This window comes from Schistocerca piceifrons, chromosome 2, assembly GCF_021461385.2.
Source record: "Schistocerca piceifrons isolate TAMUIC-IGC-003096 chromosome 2, iqSchPice1.1, whole genome shotgun sequence".
Classification (NCBI taxonomy): domain Eukaryota; kingdom Metazoa; phylum Arthropoda; class Insecta; order Orthoptera; family Acrididae; genus Schistocerca; species Schistocerca piceifrons.
The window spans coordinates 909236557-909252584 of NC_060139.1; the positions used below are offsets into that span (position 1 = coordinate 909236557).

Below are 16028 nucleotides of genomic sequence, written 5' to 3' on the forward strand. Positions count from 1 at the left end.
AAGTATTAAGAGTGAAGCTGCAGCCCGACAGTCTTCCATCACAACCTCTTCCTTCATGCACAGAACTAAGACAGAAAAATCTCACAGCGAGTAACCTCTCAGCTCTCACACACACTCTCCCTGCCGTCTGTTGACACTTCTAACATTGTTATCGCAAGATTTTCAGACTCTTGCAGAAAGTACTCGCAATGTACTATCAGACAGTAATTATCAGCTGAAATTTGCCCCTAGTGCAAACAATTTTGAAGTACTATTGGGCAGTACCAAACTGTCTGAGAGCACAAAACTCTCATACATTCCAGCCCTTATATAGCAATGTCCGTATAACACAGCCTGATTGTTGGTAATGACAAGTAGGCAACTGACATTTTTCTAAAGTTTTTACAACACAAACTCAAGAGAAATACAAGATGTGTATAAAAAGCTCAGAAAATATTGTCAGAAAATAAAGGAAACAAGAGTTACAAACAAATTAGTTTTACTGGCCTTCGTAGTTATCACCATTAGCTACAACACTTCAGACATCAGTTGTGAAGCTGTTGGAAACAGCTAACACTTCTTGCGGAATCACTAAGCACTCTGCCCACACATTGTTGGCTATCTGCAACATCTGTGAAGTTTAAGCCTTTCAGGGCTAATTTGAGGCAGGGAAACAGAAAGAATCCTGCTAGCACCAAATCTGGAGAATAAGGAGGGTGTTTAAGAACAGTCAACTTGAATAGAGAGAGAAAGTTTAGCATGAGGATCGCAGTGTGCATGCAGGTGTTGAAGAGGAAAGTCCACTCTCCATTCCAGTTCAGTTCTGGATGAACCCACCAGACGTGTTGCAGCAGCCATTTTATAACTTGCTTGTAAACTGTGTTGACTGTTACTTGGGTAGATATTCACAATAGATCGAGTCCTTGCTGTTGAAAAAGGCTATCATCATTATCATCGATTATGTTAATTGACTTTGTTTGGGAGGTGGGGAAAGATGAACACCATGTCACTGACTGTCACTTGATCTCCAGATCATATTGGTAGCACCAGACCTCATCTCTAATGATTGTTTCCAAAAACTGTGGATTCCAATCAGACATTCCAATGAATTTTTCCAAATGTTTCCATCCAAGTTTGTTTCTGATCATCTGTCAGTGTGTGCACTACAAACTGGACACAAATCTTCCACTTTTTCAAATATTTGAGAGCAATAGTGCTTCATTGTCTTTGTTTATCTTCAAGTCTTTTGTTATCATTTTCAAAGACAGCCGCATCACTTTGTTACCCTCATTCTAAGTTGTCTAGGATTGTGCTCGTTGTCACTCGTCTAACGTGGCTCATCCTCAACACCATTCTTTCCTTCTCTAAAGCATTTAACCCACCAAACACACTTTTTACTCATTGCTTCAACACATATGCTGGCACAAACATTTCAAAGTCTCTGTTTTTCCTAATTTGAAGCAGAACTTCATGTTAACACATGGCTCAGTTTTTGTGTTACATTTTGTTATGACGAAAGTTCTCACACTGACCCATTAACTTGGTTGCACTTTTCATAACTGCTTCACTTCAGTGATTTGCATTATAAGGGGCACTCATTGACATGCATTTCAATGGATGTGAGAAGGGACCTCATCCTAACCAGTGCAGTTTTTAACGTATGGGACCATGCACCAAATTTTTCAGTTGCACTTTGTATACAAAAAATACTGGAAAGATTTTGACTGGCGGAGTCCAATACAATGCAAATTCTCACTGAACACAAGGAAATACTAAAAAATGAAGGAGATTCAAACTCTGTCTCCTATTATGAGACAACTGCAGTTTTTGTGTATCAGTAACAGCTCATTCAAACACCAATCTTGCCGTGAATGAAGCTGCTTGAGCAATGGGAAAACCAACAACTACGGACTGGAACAGAATGAAACATATTTCACTCTCTGAAAGATAGCATTATTGATGACGCAGAAGATGGCTTCAGTATTTACAATGATGCTGATTTTGCTGGTGATGTGTACATATGTATGCAACAACTGCCATTGTGGCAAAGTACTGTGGTGTGGCAAATCACCGACACATTGTAGCATTATTCACAATTGAAGCATGAATTACTTCAAAAAGCAGAAAGCCAAAGAATTAATCTAGTAAGACACTATCCGAATTACTTGAAATGCTAGAATAGGCTCCACATTAATAAAGCTAGGCTAGTGCCTTACAACTAGTAAAAAACCCATGTATATCTCTGACAGTCAAAACATATACAGGTTCAACACTTCTTTGTTTATGAGATGTTAAAGAATGGTGAAATTATTTTGATACATACTACTGGAAAGAATCAGTTGGCTATCTTCTGACACTTTACCATGTTTCGTATAATTTGCAGAAATTGGCATGTAGGAAGTCATATGGTATGTCTTCATTTGTGTATTTTATCCTTTTCGGAGGATGTCTTATCATGAAATGCAAAAACTGTTGAAGATTCGCTGTAATCCACATGCTATTCTCAAATATCATTGACTTTATGAAAAATTTTGAAACTTTATTAGGTGTTTGAACCCTTAAGTTTACGTTGGTAATGCCTGCCTCCAGCAGTCATGGAAAGATAAGACGGTGGAATAGCTGATTTCTGTAGCAAATGACTTAACAATGTTTTTGTTTTGATTGTAGGAGAATTATTGAGTATTTAAAGTAAAAATAACATTAACAACACAAGCCAGAGCATGATCAAACTGAAGTTTTGGAGAAACTATGTTTGCAGGAGTAAATATACACAAAAAGTGTAGCAAGCAACTAACAAGGAGTTTTCATTAATTGCTTCTGTTGCATTTTGGCATTTCTGTTATTGATATGCATACTGCAGGGCTCTACACAAATAAACAGACAATGGAAAATGGGAGTATCAGCTTTCAAGTTAACATGGGCTTTTGGCTACACTACAAATCAGTCTGTCACCTCCATTATGACTCCACTTGTGCATTTGTTGGCTTCACCAACTCAACCAAATCGTGATCTTTCATCTTAACCTCAACCTCGGATTAGGCTAAAGGTCTGATTATAAACAAGATATACATTTTGCCTTTGAGACATTATTTTTCAACACAGACAGTGCAAGAGTGATGTATAGAACAAGAGAACCTCGTGTCAATGACAAAAACAGAAAAATGAAGAAATGGACGTTCACACAATGCAAGTAATTTGTATAATTTTGTTATACGAGGGGGGACCCAAAAATAACCGGAATTTCTTTCTAGAAAGCATATACTTTATTGTTTTCAAATACAGCCTTAATCTCCTTTGAAGTACTCTCCATTAGTATTAATACACTTGTCCAAATGTTCATTCCAGTGTTCGAAGCACCTTTTAAATTTGTCCTCTTTGATACCTGCTAGCACTTTCATGACATTGCATTTTACGTCTTCCACATCCGCAAAACGCTTCCCTCTCAAGTCTCTTTTCATCCTCGGGAATAGGAAGAAGTCCGAGTGTGCTAAATCCGGTGAATAGGGCACGTGGGTCAAGGTAGTTGTCTTCGTTGAGGCCAAAACCTGGTGAACGCTTACAACCGTGTGCGCGGGAGCATTGTCGTGATGCAGGAATCACACGCCAGAATCCAACAAAGCCGGACGTTTTCGCGACAAACTTCTGCGAAGCTGTTTCATAACCTCCAAATAGAATTGTTGGTTTACTGTCTGGTTTACAGGGACAAATTCAGAGTGTACGATCCCTTTGATGTCAAAAAAACAGATCAACATTATTTTCACATTCGATTTCACTTGTCGAGCTTTTTTTGGTTGAGGTGAGCCAGGTGACTTCCACTGTGATGACTGTTGTTTACTTTCTGGATCGTACCCATAGCACCATGACTCATCACCTGTAATGATTTTGTTGAAAAAATGTGGATCATCTTTGAATGCATCCTTCATTTCGAGGCAGGCTTGAACGCGACGATCCCTTCGATCTCCGGTAAGAAGCTTCGGCACGAATATTGCTGCCACTCTTCGCATCCCCAAATCGATGGTCAAGATGTGCTGAATTGAGCTCCAGGACAACCCGGACAATTTCTTGAGTTGGTCGATTGTCCTGCGTCGCTCTTCACTGATGAGATCACGGATTTTGTCGATGTTATCTTCTCTTCGAGCAGTTGAAGGTCAACCGGAACGTGGCTGATCTTCAACCACCATTTCTCCCTTTTTAAACTAAGAAAACCATTCGTACAATTGCGTTTTACTAAGAGCATGGACTTTGTAGGCTGCCTGAATCATTGCAACAGTTTCTGCTGCGTTCTTGCCGAGCAAGAAACAAAACTTCACTGCCGCACGTTGTGTCACGTCTGCACTGTACGCACACTCAAAAAACTGTCAAAGAAACCACATTTCTCACTGTTGGGTGACGCAGCGTGGCAGAATGACTCAGCAGAGCTCCTACTACAACCCTCTGGTGGTGCAACCTGCTACTACAAGTACATGATGTGCAGCATTACGATTCCAGTTACTTTTGTGTCCCCCTCGTGTATCAACAAATGTAGAACATTGACAGCCCTTTGAAACCAAATGGGTATCCCATTAATAAATATTCTTATATGAGACTTAGTCAAATTTAATAATTTTAGTACCAAAATCTATAATTTAAAAAGACAGAGGATACCTTGTTGAACTTCTGCTTATGGCACTGTTCTGTCTTACAAGTGGAGTGCTATACATACATTGAGTATTTGGACCCACAGAACTAGAGCGCTGATGCTTGGCTCCTAAGGGCACTGGGAGTGCTGATTTCCTGTCACAGCTTTGAGCCCTGTATAGCAGGAAGAACAAAATATGTATAAATCATTGATAACTAGTAGAAAAACTTACTGGCTGTATCACTTCCCAACATAAATAACTCTTTTGTATCTGCAAAATTATGCAAAAATGGTTGTTTCATAATAAAAATCATGGCAACAAGCAATACTGACTCCAGCATCAGGGGGATTCCCATATTTTCTTCTTATAAATAAAAATACTACTTGAAACAATATTTCGAGAAGGAAAATTACTACTCACCATATAGTGGAGATACCGAGTCACAGGTAAGCACAACAAAAAGACTCTCACAATTATAGCTCTCGGCCATTAAGGCCTTCATCAACAACACACACACACACACACACACACACACACACACACACACACACACACACACACACACACACACACACGCACGCGCATCTTACACATGACTGGAGTCTCAGGCAATTGAAACCACACTGTGAGCAGCAGCACCAGTGCATGAATGGGAGTGGTGACACTGGGGGTAAGGAGGAGGCTGGGGCGGGGAGGGGGAGGGATAGTATGTTGGGGATGGTGGGCAATGAATTGCTGCAAGTTAAGACGGAGAGCAGGGGAGAGGTAGAGAAGGGGAGGGGGGGGGGGGGGAAGTAGCGGAAAAGGAGAGAAATAACAAGACTGTGAGTGGTGGTGAATGATGACTGTGTAATGCTGGAATGGGAACAGGGAAGGGACTGGATGGGCGAGGACTGTGAGTAACGAAGGTTGAGGCCAGGAGGGTTTTGGGAACATAGGATGTTGGTGGGAAGGCTGTGAAGCAGTCATTGAAATTAAGGATATCATGTTTGGCAGCGTGTTCAGTAAAGGGTGGCCCACTTTTTTCCTGAGCACAGTTTGTTGGTGGCCATTCATGCGGACAGCCAGCTTGTTGGTAGTCATGCCCACATAGAATGCAGCACAGTGGTTGCAGCTTAGCTTGTAGACCACATGACTGTTTTCACAGGTCTGGAGAAAAAAGGGTTTATTCTTACAAAACAATACTTTTCCCTACTTTTCAACATAACCCACTTGAACATTTATGCACGTGTTCCAATGAGCCACAATTTTTTTTATTCCACCTGCAAAGAACTCTTTATCTTTATGTTTGAACCAATTTTCCACAAACTTTTTCATATCCTTGTTGTCCTGGAACCTCTTCCCATGTGATGCCTCCTTCAGTGCACCAAACAAATGGAAATCACTGGGTGCTAAATCAGGACTGTAAGGGGGATGAGGCAGTACTTCCCAGCCCATTTTGTCGGTGGTTTCACCGGTTAGTTGAGCAACACGAGGATGTGCGTTGTCTTGCTGGAGAATCACACCTTCCCTCTGAGATCCATGACATCTCACTCTCATGGCTGGCTTCATCTTGTTTAAAAGCAAATATGAATTGTATTCTCTGTTCATTGTATGCTGCTCTTCGAAATAATCATGAAAATCTGGACATTCAACATCCCAAAACACTGTCAACATGACTTTTCCAGCTGACGCTTGGGTTTTGAAATTTTTGTTGACGTGTGAGTTGGTGTGCTTCCACTCCCTGCTTTGTCTTTTTGATTCTGGCTCATAATAGGGAACCCAAGTTTCATGACACGTTAAAATTTTGTTGAGGAAGTGCTCACCTTCTCTTTCATAATGTTCCTTTAGTTCTGTGCACACTCTCAAACTTGTTTCCTTGTATAGTCATGCCAACTCCTTTAGCACCCATTCTGCACATGTTTTGCGGTACTTCAGCTTGTTACAGATAATTTTGTTAACTGTACCAATACTAACTTGAACCCTATCAACTATCATTTCCACAGTCACATAGAGGTCAACACAAACAATGTCATCAATTCGACTTTCAAGTGAGGGAGTTGAAACTCCAACTGGTCAGCTTGAATGGTGTTCTTCAGTCACAGAGTCACGACCATTTTTGAACTGCTCTACCCACTTGTAAAAATATGCACGATTTCTACGACCTTCACCATAAACTTTAGACATTTTACAGCATATATTCACTGGTTTCTCACCTTCAGCAAGTAAAAAAACGAATAACAGAACGTTTTTCAGCTATTGCGGATGTTTCAAGTGGACTCACCATCTTGAAACGTATTTTTGAGATTATAAACAAAACACTGTTGATACATCAACTAATGAGGTCTCATCCCACTGATGCCAAGTTAAAGCCATAAAAGTACCCAACTTGCCCAAGTAACAGTTTTTTCCCCGGACCAACTTGTATCTTTAATTATTGAATGACTCTCGTATATTGTATGGGTTGGGTGGACGGGGGAATACCACTGTAGATAGGGTGGGAAGGATAGTGGGCAGGACATTTCTCATTTCAGGAAACGATGAGAGGTAATCAATACCCTGGCGGAGGATGTAATTCAGTTGCTCCAATCCTGGGCGGTACTGAGTTACGAGACGAATGCTTGTCTGTGGCTGGACAATGGGACTTTGGGAGGTGGTGGGAGACTGGAAAGATAAGGCATGGGAGATTTGTTTTTGTACAAGGTTGGGAGGATAATTACAGTCAGTGAAGGTTTCACTGAGACCCTTGGTATATTTCGAGGGGGACTGCTCGTCACTGCAGATGTGACGACCACGGGTGGCTCGGCTGTACAGAAGGGACTTCTTGGTATGGAATGGGTGGCAGCTGTCGAAGTGGAGGTATTGCTGATGGTTAGTAGGTTTGATATACACAGAGGTACTGATGTAGCCATCTTTGTGGTGGAGGTCAACATCTAGGAAGATGGCTTGTTAGGTTGAAGCAAATGGGGGAGAAGTTGAGGTTCTGAAGGAATGTGGATAGGGTGTCCTCACCTTCGATCCAGATAGCACAGGTGTCATCAATGAATCTAAACCAGGTGAAGGGTTTAGGATTCTGGGTTTTTAGAAAGGGTTCCCCTGGATGACCCATGAATAGGTTGACGCAGGATGATGCCGTGCAGGTGCCCACAGCCGTACCCCGGATTTGTTTGTAGGTAATGCCTTCAAAGGAGAAGTAATTGTGGGTGAGGATATAGTTGGTCATGGTGACTAGGAAAGAGGTTGTTGGTTCAGAATCCGTTGGGTGCTGGGAAAGGTAGTGTTCAACAGCAGCAATAGGAATGTTGGTGTACAGGGGGGTGGTATCAACTGTGACGAACAAGGCACCATGTGGTAAAGGGCCAGGAACTGTGGAGAGTATGTGGGGCAAATGGTTGGTATCTTTTATATAGGAGGGTAGGTTCTGGGTAGTAGACTGAAGGTGTTGGTCTACGAGAGCAGAGATTCTCTCAGTGGGGGCACAGTAACCTGCCACATTGGGGTTAAGTTTATGGACTTTAGGAAAAGGTAGAAGGTAGGAGTGCAGGGAGTCGTAGGGGTGAGTAGAGAGATGGACTCCAGGGAGAGGTTCTAGGTTGAGCCTAAGGATTTGAGTAGTGACTGGAGATCCTGCTGGATTACTGAAATGGGGTCACTGTGAAAAGGTTAGTTGGTGGAAGTATCTGACAGCTGGCGGAGTCCTTCCGCCAGGTAATCCTTGCGGTTCAAAACAACAGTGCTGGACTACTTGAAAGATGCTCATAAAAGTGATGATAAATCTTCCAAATTTGAAGCTGCAACTGTTGTATAGGGTACTGAATAAACAATATGGATGAATTGAAGCCCTCAATATCACCCATCGACTTTGAGCAACACATCAAACTTGTGGACATAAGCAACTCTTCAAATTTCAATGGTAAAAAATAGGTACACTTCTGATCTAACACTTGTTGGCTTTGACAATTCACAATCCTCCCCTCACCTTTCAACCTAACCTTGACCTCAAAATGTCTACCTACATTCCAAAAAATAACAATGACACAAAACAGTTACAGTCAGAGTCCTGTTCTCTCTCTATTTTTAGAGATATGACTTCACATGTCACACTGTTACCTCACTGGTCTATTATTGGTAGAATCAACTGACTCAATGACATCGCACAAAAATATATTGAATAATAAACATTTTGTTTATGAATGGTAACAATCTGCAGCACTGACCTTCGTCCACTTCCTATTTCACGGAGTGCCATTTTACTCACTCTTCAAACCTGCAATGAGAGGAGACCATTAACTTTATGGTATAAGTACACACAACCTAGCAATAAATTAAGACATCCAATGCTAGAAGGAGCTTCTGAATAACAAACAATGAACATAAACATTGGTTTGTTGTTAAATGCAGACTTCAGACAATAGTCATAAGTATATGGCAATTAAAATATATAACAAATTGTCTAAAAATGTGTCAATCAAACCTGACAAATTATTTAAAGAAAATGCACATACCTTCTTGTTAACTAATCCATTCTATTCATTAGAAGAATTTTTAGAAATGCCCAATATAAACTTAAATAGGTAAAAATTTATTTTGTAAAATTAATAGGTTAAGTGAACTGACGAAGTCTATTGCATGTAATAATGCTGAATGACCAATAAAGAATCTGAATCTGAATTCATAGTCAAGAAGTAAATCTGCATACAAAATTAGGTTCTGGAAGACATTTATTATGCAGATGTTTTTAAGAGCATTGTGTGTTTAATGTTCCATTCTGTACATTATATCTGTAATGATACCAGCTCCCTTTCCAAGTTTATGGGTGCATCAATATAATAACATTTTGATTTTATAGACTACCACGCTATAACAAATATATTAAAGGTTTTGTCTCCAGAGCAAACGCAGAAACTGTTTGCTATACACAGTTCGGGATTTTCTAATCTAATAATGATTTTAACTGAGAGTTGTATTAAGATCAATGAATGCAATCAAACAATTTGCTTTCTAGGACTTATTTTTTGTAATGAAAACTAACATCAAACCAAAACTAAAGTAACATATGTATGGAAAACTTTTTTACTTATCATCATCATACATATGCACAAACTGAAACAAAAGGTGACAATGCTGCTTTTTTGAACCAGATTCCCACATATGGTGAAAGATAATTTGTATGTTTCCTTATGGTCCTGGATGACTTCCTACTTAATCCTTGAATTACCTCCAAGAACAACCAGTCTTTAGTGAAGCAGGGAAACCTTTATTACTGGAAGTGATTCAAATATATATATAGGCTAATTGCAATGACTAATTTTGACAGAATCTTTCATATTAAAATAATAAAAAAGCATGCCAGGTTTCACAAAAGCTGCAAAAAATCATGCACCTAAAATAAAGAAAGACATTTATTCAGTTGAAGCAAAGACAAAGGTTGTTATGTAAGGCAGATACCAACATATACTACAGACATATTTTTCAGAACCTTTGAATCCTTACACTGAATTTCAAATAGTCACCCTTTTTGTTGAAGATCATAAAATTCAGTTTCATCTCAACTGTGTTTTAACACAATATAAGAGACAAAAATGATTTTTCTAATGACATTCATCCTTGCCCCAGTGTGCAATGTTTCATGCCTCAAAGTGGTCTATTCTGCACATCTACCGGAAGCTTTCAACCATGGGATCATATTCTGAGGAACATGTGCCGGGAAAGTGTTGAAGGAATCGAAAAGAGCTGTATGAATAATAAACAGCACCAACAGTGCTCATTCCATTGAGTCATTTAAAATGAGAGAAATTCTGACAGTCTCATGTGACTATTATTTATTTTTGAGTTCCACAGTTACTTGATGTGAGTATCAATAGGCTGTAGAATATGTCAGATTATTACAGTAACAGCCTTATGTAAGTCGTCATGAGGCTTACAATCTAAATCATATGTAAACAGATAAATGAGGTACAAGTTTTCAAATAATTCAGATCATGGTAGTAAAAATGGGTACATAACCAAACCATAAGGTTTATATTCTAATTCATATAAAAAGCATTCTGTCAACAATCAATAAACCTGTAATAGATATTCTTTTTCACAGGAATGTCTAAAATTAAACACATTTCACTAACAATTACACATTGTCAAAAAATATATAAGTTCCAAAGACAAAGCTTTAGTTGATTTTTCAATTTAGTCTTATCCCCTGTGATCGATTTAATACAAACTGAATGTTTATTGTATACTTTTATGCTTGAATAATATACTCCTTTCTGTAACATGCCGAGAGTTTTTTTTGTCTCTTTGTGAAGATCATGTTTACTTCTTGTGTCATGATCATGATATTCATTGTTCCTCCCATAAACTGTCTGATTATGTTCAAAAAGCACATAAGTGAAAGAATGTACTGGCAAGGCAGTGAGAAGATCCTCAGCTGTTTGAATAAATTTCTGTAAGGGCATCTGGGGTGCACTCTATCCATAATTCTGATGACTCTTCTCTGCAATAAAGACTTTATATGCTCGTAACTTGTTTCCCCACAACATGAAGTCAAATGTCGCAAGTGAATGGAAATATCCAAAGTATGCAGCTTTGATTGTATGTAAGTCACAAACACACAAAATTGAGTGAATGGCAAATGCTGCTGCATTCAGACTTCTACATAGACCCACGATGCGAATTGACCAGTTTAGATTGTGGTTCATGTGTAATCCCTCAAATTTGGACACTGAGAGACAGACCATTTGAAGTGAACCAATCTAGAGCTTCTTTGAATACAGTGGACACAGAGTTATGTAGATTGCAGTTTGGTACTTTTTATCACCGGTAATGATAGTATCATCCACAAACGGGGTGAAGTGTGCTTTTCGTGTGTCATACACCACGGCATATCATTGAGAAGAATTAAGAAAAGTAAGAGACCAAGCACCGAGACCTGTGGTACTCCACATTTCACTGTGCCCCAGTCAGAGCAGACAGATGCCATTGCAGAATTATTCAGTACTACCTTCTGTTATCTAGATATGATATGAGCCACATAGCCTACCAACTTTACCAAATAAGTCACAGTGCTCAGCCATCATAACTGGAATTTTGTTATCTACACAGTTGAATGCTTTAGATATATAACAAACATTCCGACTGATGACATTTTATCATTTACGGATTTGAGAGTTGGTTGACAAATGTAAGAATGGTGTGTTTAGTTGAAATATCCTTTTGGAATCCAAACTGCTGTTTATTAAGGGTGTTATGTTTATTAAGATGATCCATAATTCTCTTTAACGTATTTCTCTAGGATTTAAGATAGCCTTGTTAGCAATGAAACTGACCAGTATTTGGAAACCTCAGCTTTATCACCTTTTTTTAGGAGTGGTTTAACAATTGCATTTTTGAGTTGTTAATTTATAGACTCATTACATTATGTGACAGAGAACTTTAAGAATAAAGTTGCAGTGGTGCTCGAGTACTTTTATTTTTCCATTTGGCTTATTAGGCTATTTTATCAATCTCATCGATAGTAATATGGGGTATTTGCAGCTGACTAATTTTGTTCTGCACTACTTTTTGAAGAAGGTTCATGGTTTCAACCATTAGATCTTTTAGCACCAATTTGATTCGCTTCTGTTAAAAAATGGTTGCTGAAGATATTGAGAACTATATCACCCTCATCAACCATGCTTCCATTATGACACAGTCTGATACTCTCTGTACTTTCTGAATTTTTTTTTTTCTGCCTCCATTTTGACCACCTGACAAATAGTTTTGATTTTATTATTTGATCTGTCAATTTCAGATTTAATAAACATGCTCTTGATTGAAACTTCCTGGCAGATTAAAACTGTGTGCCGGACCGAGACTCGAACTCGGGACCTTTGCCTTTCACGGGCAAGGCTCTACCAACTGAGCTACCCAAGCACGACTCACGCCCCATCCTCACAGCTTTACTTCTGCCAGTACCTCGTCTCCTACCTTCCAAACTTTACAGAAGCTCTTCTGCGAACCTTGCAGGACTAGCACTCCTGAAAGAAAGGATATTGCAGAGACATGGCTTAGCCACAGCCTGGGGGAGGTTTCCAGAATGAGATTTTCACTCTGCAGCGGAGTGTGCGCTGATACGAAACTTCCTGGCAGATGAAAACTGTGTGCCGGACCGAGACTCGAACTCGGGACCTTTGCCTTTCACGGGCAAGGGCTCTACCAACTGAGCTACCCAAGCACGACTCACACCCCATCCTCGCAGCTTTACTTCCGCCAGTACCTCGTCTCCTACCTTCCTTTGCCCGTGAAAGGGAAAGGTCCCGAGTTCGAGTCTCGGTCCGGCACACAGTTTTAATCTTCCAGGAAGTTTCATATCAGCGCACACTCCGCTGCAGAGTGAAAATCTCATTATGCTCTTGATTGTTTGATTACATCCTTTAGAATGCTACCTATTTGCAGTGCTCCCTGTCCTGAGGTTTGTTAGAATTTCTGAGCAAAACAAAGCATTCTCTTTGTTTTGCAGGAAGTTTTGATTCCCTTAGTGGGGCACTGTCTCCTGTAACCACTAAGTTTGGTACTTCTTGGAATTCCCTTACGAAATACAGCTTCAAAAATGGTTACAAATTCATTTAGGAACAAGTTAAATTTATCACTTACATTTTTAGTGTTATATACTGTGTCCCATTCTAACCAACGCAAATGTCTGCTGAAGGCTTCCAGATTCTCACTGTCGAGTGGTCTACAATATCTATTGTTAAAACTATTCTTGTTAGTGGGGCTTACATCATGGATTTTTAACTGCAGCCTATCATGGTCAGAAAAGCCATTTAAGATTTGTGTTACAGATATATTATCAATTCTGTTACTGTCTACAAATATATTGTCAATCAGACTTGTGCAGTCCTTTGTCACTCTTGTGGCAAAGTCAACTCGGATTAAAAGAGTGCATTAGATTCTCAAAATCTGTTCTACCACTATTACCAGTATGAAAATTTACATTAAAATCACCAAGGATGATTTGAAAATGAGAAAGTTAAAAGTGATTCTACTTGCTTGTGAAACATACTAACTTTCCTGAGGGAGCTCTATAAACAGTAATCACAAAAGCAGGCAGAATATTAACATGGGGTTCAATGCAAAAAGCTTCAGAATGTTTATGCACAAAATATTATTTCTACCATACATTACTCCACATTTATTCATGAATAGGTCTATACCTTTCTGAATATAATGTACATAGGAAAAATATTTATAAGCCACAAATAGCTTCATACTCAAGTAAGGAACCAGACTGAGTCACCGTTTACATCCAAACAAGATGAGCAAGTGCAAAATACAAAATAGTGTGTTACACTGTGGACTAAAACCGTACAAGGGCCTGCCACAACAAATTAGAGGTATAAACGACAAAGTACTTTAGCTAAAAGCTTAATAAACATTAAATAGCATTAAATGAACTTTTAAAATAGCACAAAAAAGCGGCGTAATGGCCTTGAATGTGTAATATTGAACTATATAACCTGGCTAGAAAGAAGTGCTATACAAGACTAATTATACAACCTATAAAAATTATAATAAGTTATATCATTTTAGTAAGAATGATTGCATTAACCACTGATAACATCCATAATTTTGGTCCAAGCTGCCGGAGTTGGCAATCATGTGCGTGAGGTGTGCTTGCCTGTGTGTATTGGATGGTTTGTATTTCTCTTTTGCTGATGAAGGCTGTAACTGAAAGCTTTCTGTAAGTGTCTTAATTGCTCCTGTCTGCAACTTAACATGTCTTCTTTACGGTTAGCAGTAATCATAATACAACATACATTGTATCATTGATGAAGGAATAAACAAATCAATGAAGATTTTGTCTTCGAATAAAGTATTCAGTGTGGAGTTTTGCACTCTGATGCAAATGCCTTTTAAAAGCTCTTACACAGCAAAGTTAGATATAGAGAATCCCACCACCAGACACGAAAATTACAAATTAACCTATCAAGGATTCCAACAGGTGTATCTGACGACCTAGATCCAAGGATTAAAAATTCCTGTTAGCTATGCGATTAGTACCAGTGATTGCTGCAAAGTTACATAATAAGTAGTGTTTTATAAACAAGTTCTTGTGAAGCCATCTGAGAGGGAGGGGTAGTTTGCTCAACAGAAGAGAATCACATGAAATTGACTGGAGGGGAATCGAGTTCAAACAATCAAGAGAAACTTGAGTGGCTTCACATACTTTGAGTACCACCAGGTCGGAGGCACATTTTATCATCGCATAGACAAACTGGGAACGTTTGTCAATAAAATTTACTTCACAGTGAAAATATCTAAGGTGTTATGGAAGTTTATTACAAAGAACTGTAGTGACACACGATGAAAGTTCCAAATGTAGAATGTATGTAGTACAGAATGTCATGTACACCCCATATATCCATTTGAAGAACGGTGAAAACGGACAGTAGATAAAGTTTTATTTTTTGAATTAATACTGAAAATCTGCCTCAAATTCACATTCAGTCATGGCTGCATCACACGTCCTGAACTCTGTCAAAATCTATACGCCGTACCAAAAACCGAACATAACACAATTAATTAAATTTGAAATTTTAGAACCCCATACAAACAAAATGCTTTATGTGCTTCCTCCAATCTAGTTTCAATGGAGGAAAAACACCATTAGCTATCCTGAATCAAAAAATTGCTTACCCACAGCACAAAGAATGGACCAGATTTCCCAATTACGGCAGTAAATAAACAAATACGAAACATCGAACCAGGCAACAATATTTCACAAATTCAATAACACGTCGAAGAAAAAGTACACAGTTAAAGTAACGAGTCGTCACAATTCATCTCTACGGTTGAAAATAAACAATATTCCACACTTCCCGGGCTTTTTCAACTGCGATGACAAATGAAAATAAGAACCAAAGATTATCTATTTCAAACAGTTTTTGCAGAAGTATCTCGACATAGACTGGCTGTGCGTAACCCTCTTGATATTCAAGAATTCAATTTTAAGCAGGTTCACATGATACAATTTGTTTTCACACATATAGGTCTCCGAAAATTTCACGTTATCATCTGATTCGAGTACTGTAGACTTACCATCTATGGTTCTAAAGTAGAACAATCAGACGAACGGCAAATGAGATAACATTTAATGTTTTAAAATTTTATTTTCAATTTGAACAGAAGAATAATTTGATATGATTTTGAATGACAAAAGCAATTAATAACATATATATTCATTTTCATTCAGTTTTGTTAAAATTTGCGGAAAATATACAAAATAAAATAAGTTACTTTGCGTACTTTTGTTCGTCACGTAAACAACGCACATTTGATCGTTTCTATTTATCCACAAGTTTTGAATTTTAATTGAGGTGTCTAGGAAATTATTCTTGCTTAATCTAGACTAAAGCTGAAATTTGTTTGCCATGAGTGAGAAGTGTATGACTTGCCGTATGATTGTTAGTTCTGATG

The 16028-nt window shown here is 38.7% G+C and overlaps 1 protein-coding gene and 1 non-coding gene across 2 annotated transcripts in view; both read right to left on the bottom strand.

The window, feature by feature from the left end:
- LOC124776847 (kinetochore protein NDC80 homolog) overlaps window positions 1-15443 on the bottom strand; it is a 165908-nt gene extending 150465 nt beyond the window's left edge. Inside the window, exons 1-3 of the mRNA XM_047252015.1 lie at window positions 15249-15443; window positions 8795-8844; window positions 4624-4770 (exon numbers count right to left, since the gene is read on the bottom strand). Of these exons, the coding sequence (XP_047107971.1) occupies window positions 4624-4770; window positions 8795-8826 (179 nt within the window). The 5' untranslated portion in view covers window positions 8827-8844; window positions 15249-15443. The remainder of the gene's footprint in view (window positions 1-4623; window positions 4771-8794; window positions 8845-15248) is intronic.
- Window positions 12413-12486, bottom strand: Trnas-uga. The gene has a single exon. It is a non-coding gene; the product is annotated as a tRNA-Ser (tRNA).
- Window positions 15444-16028: the final 585 nt, after the last annotated feature.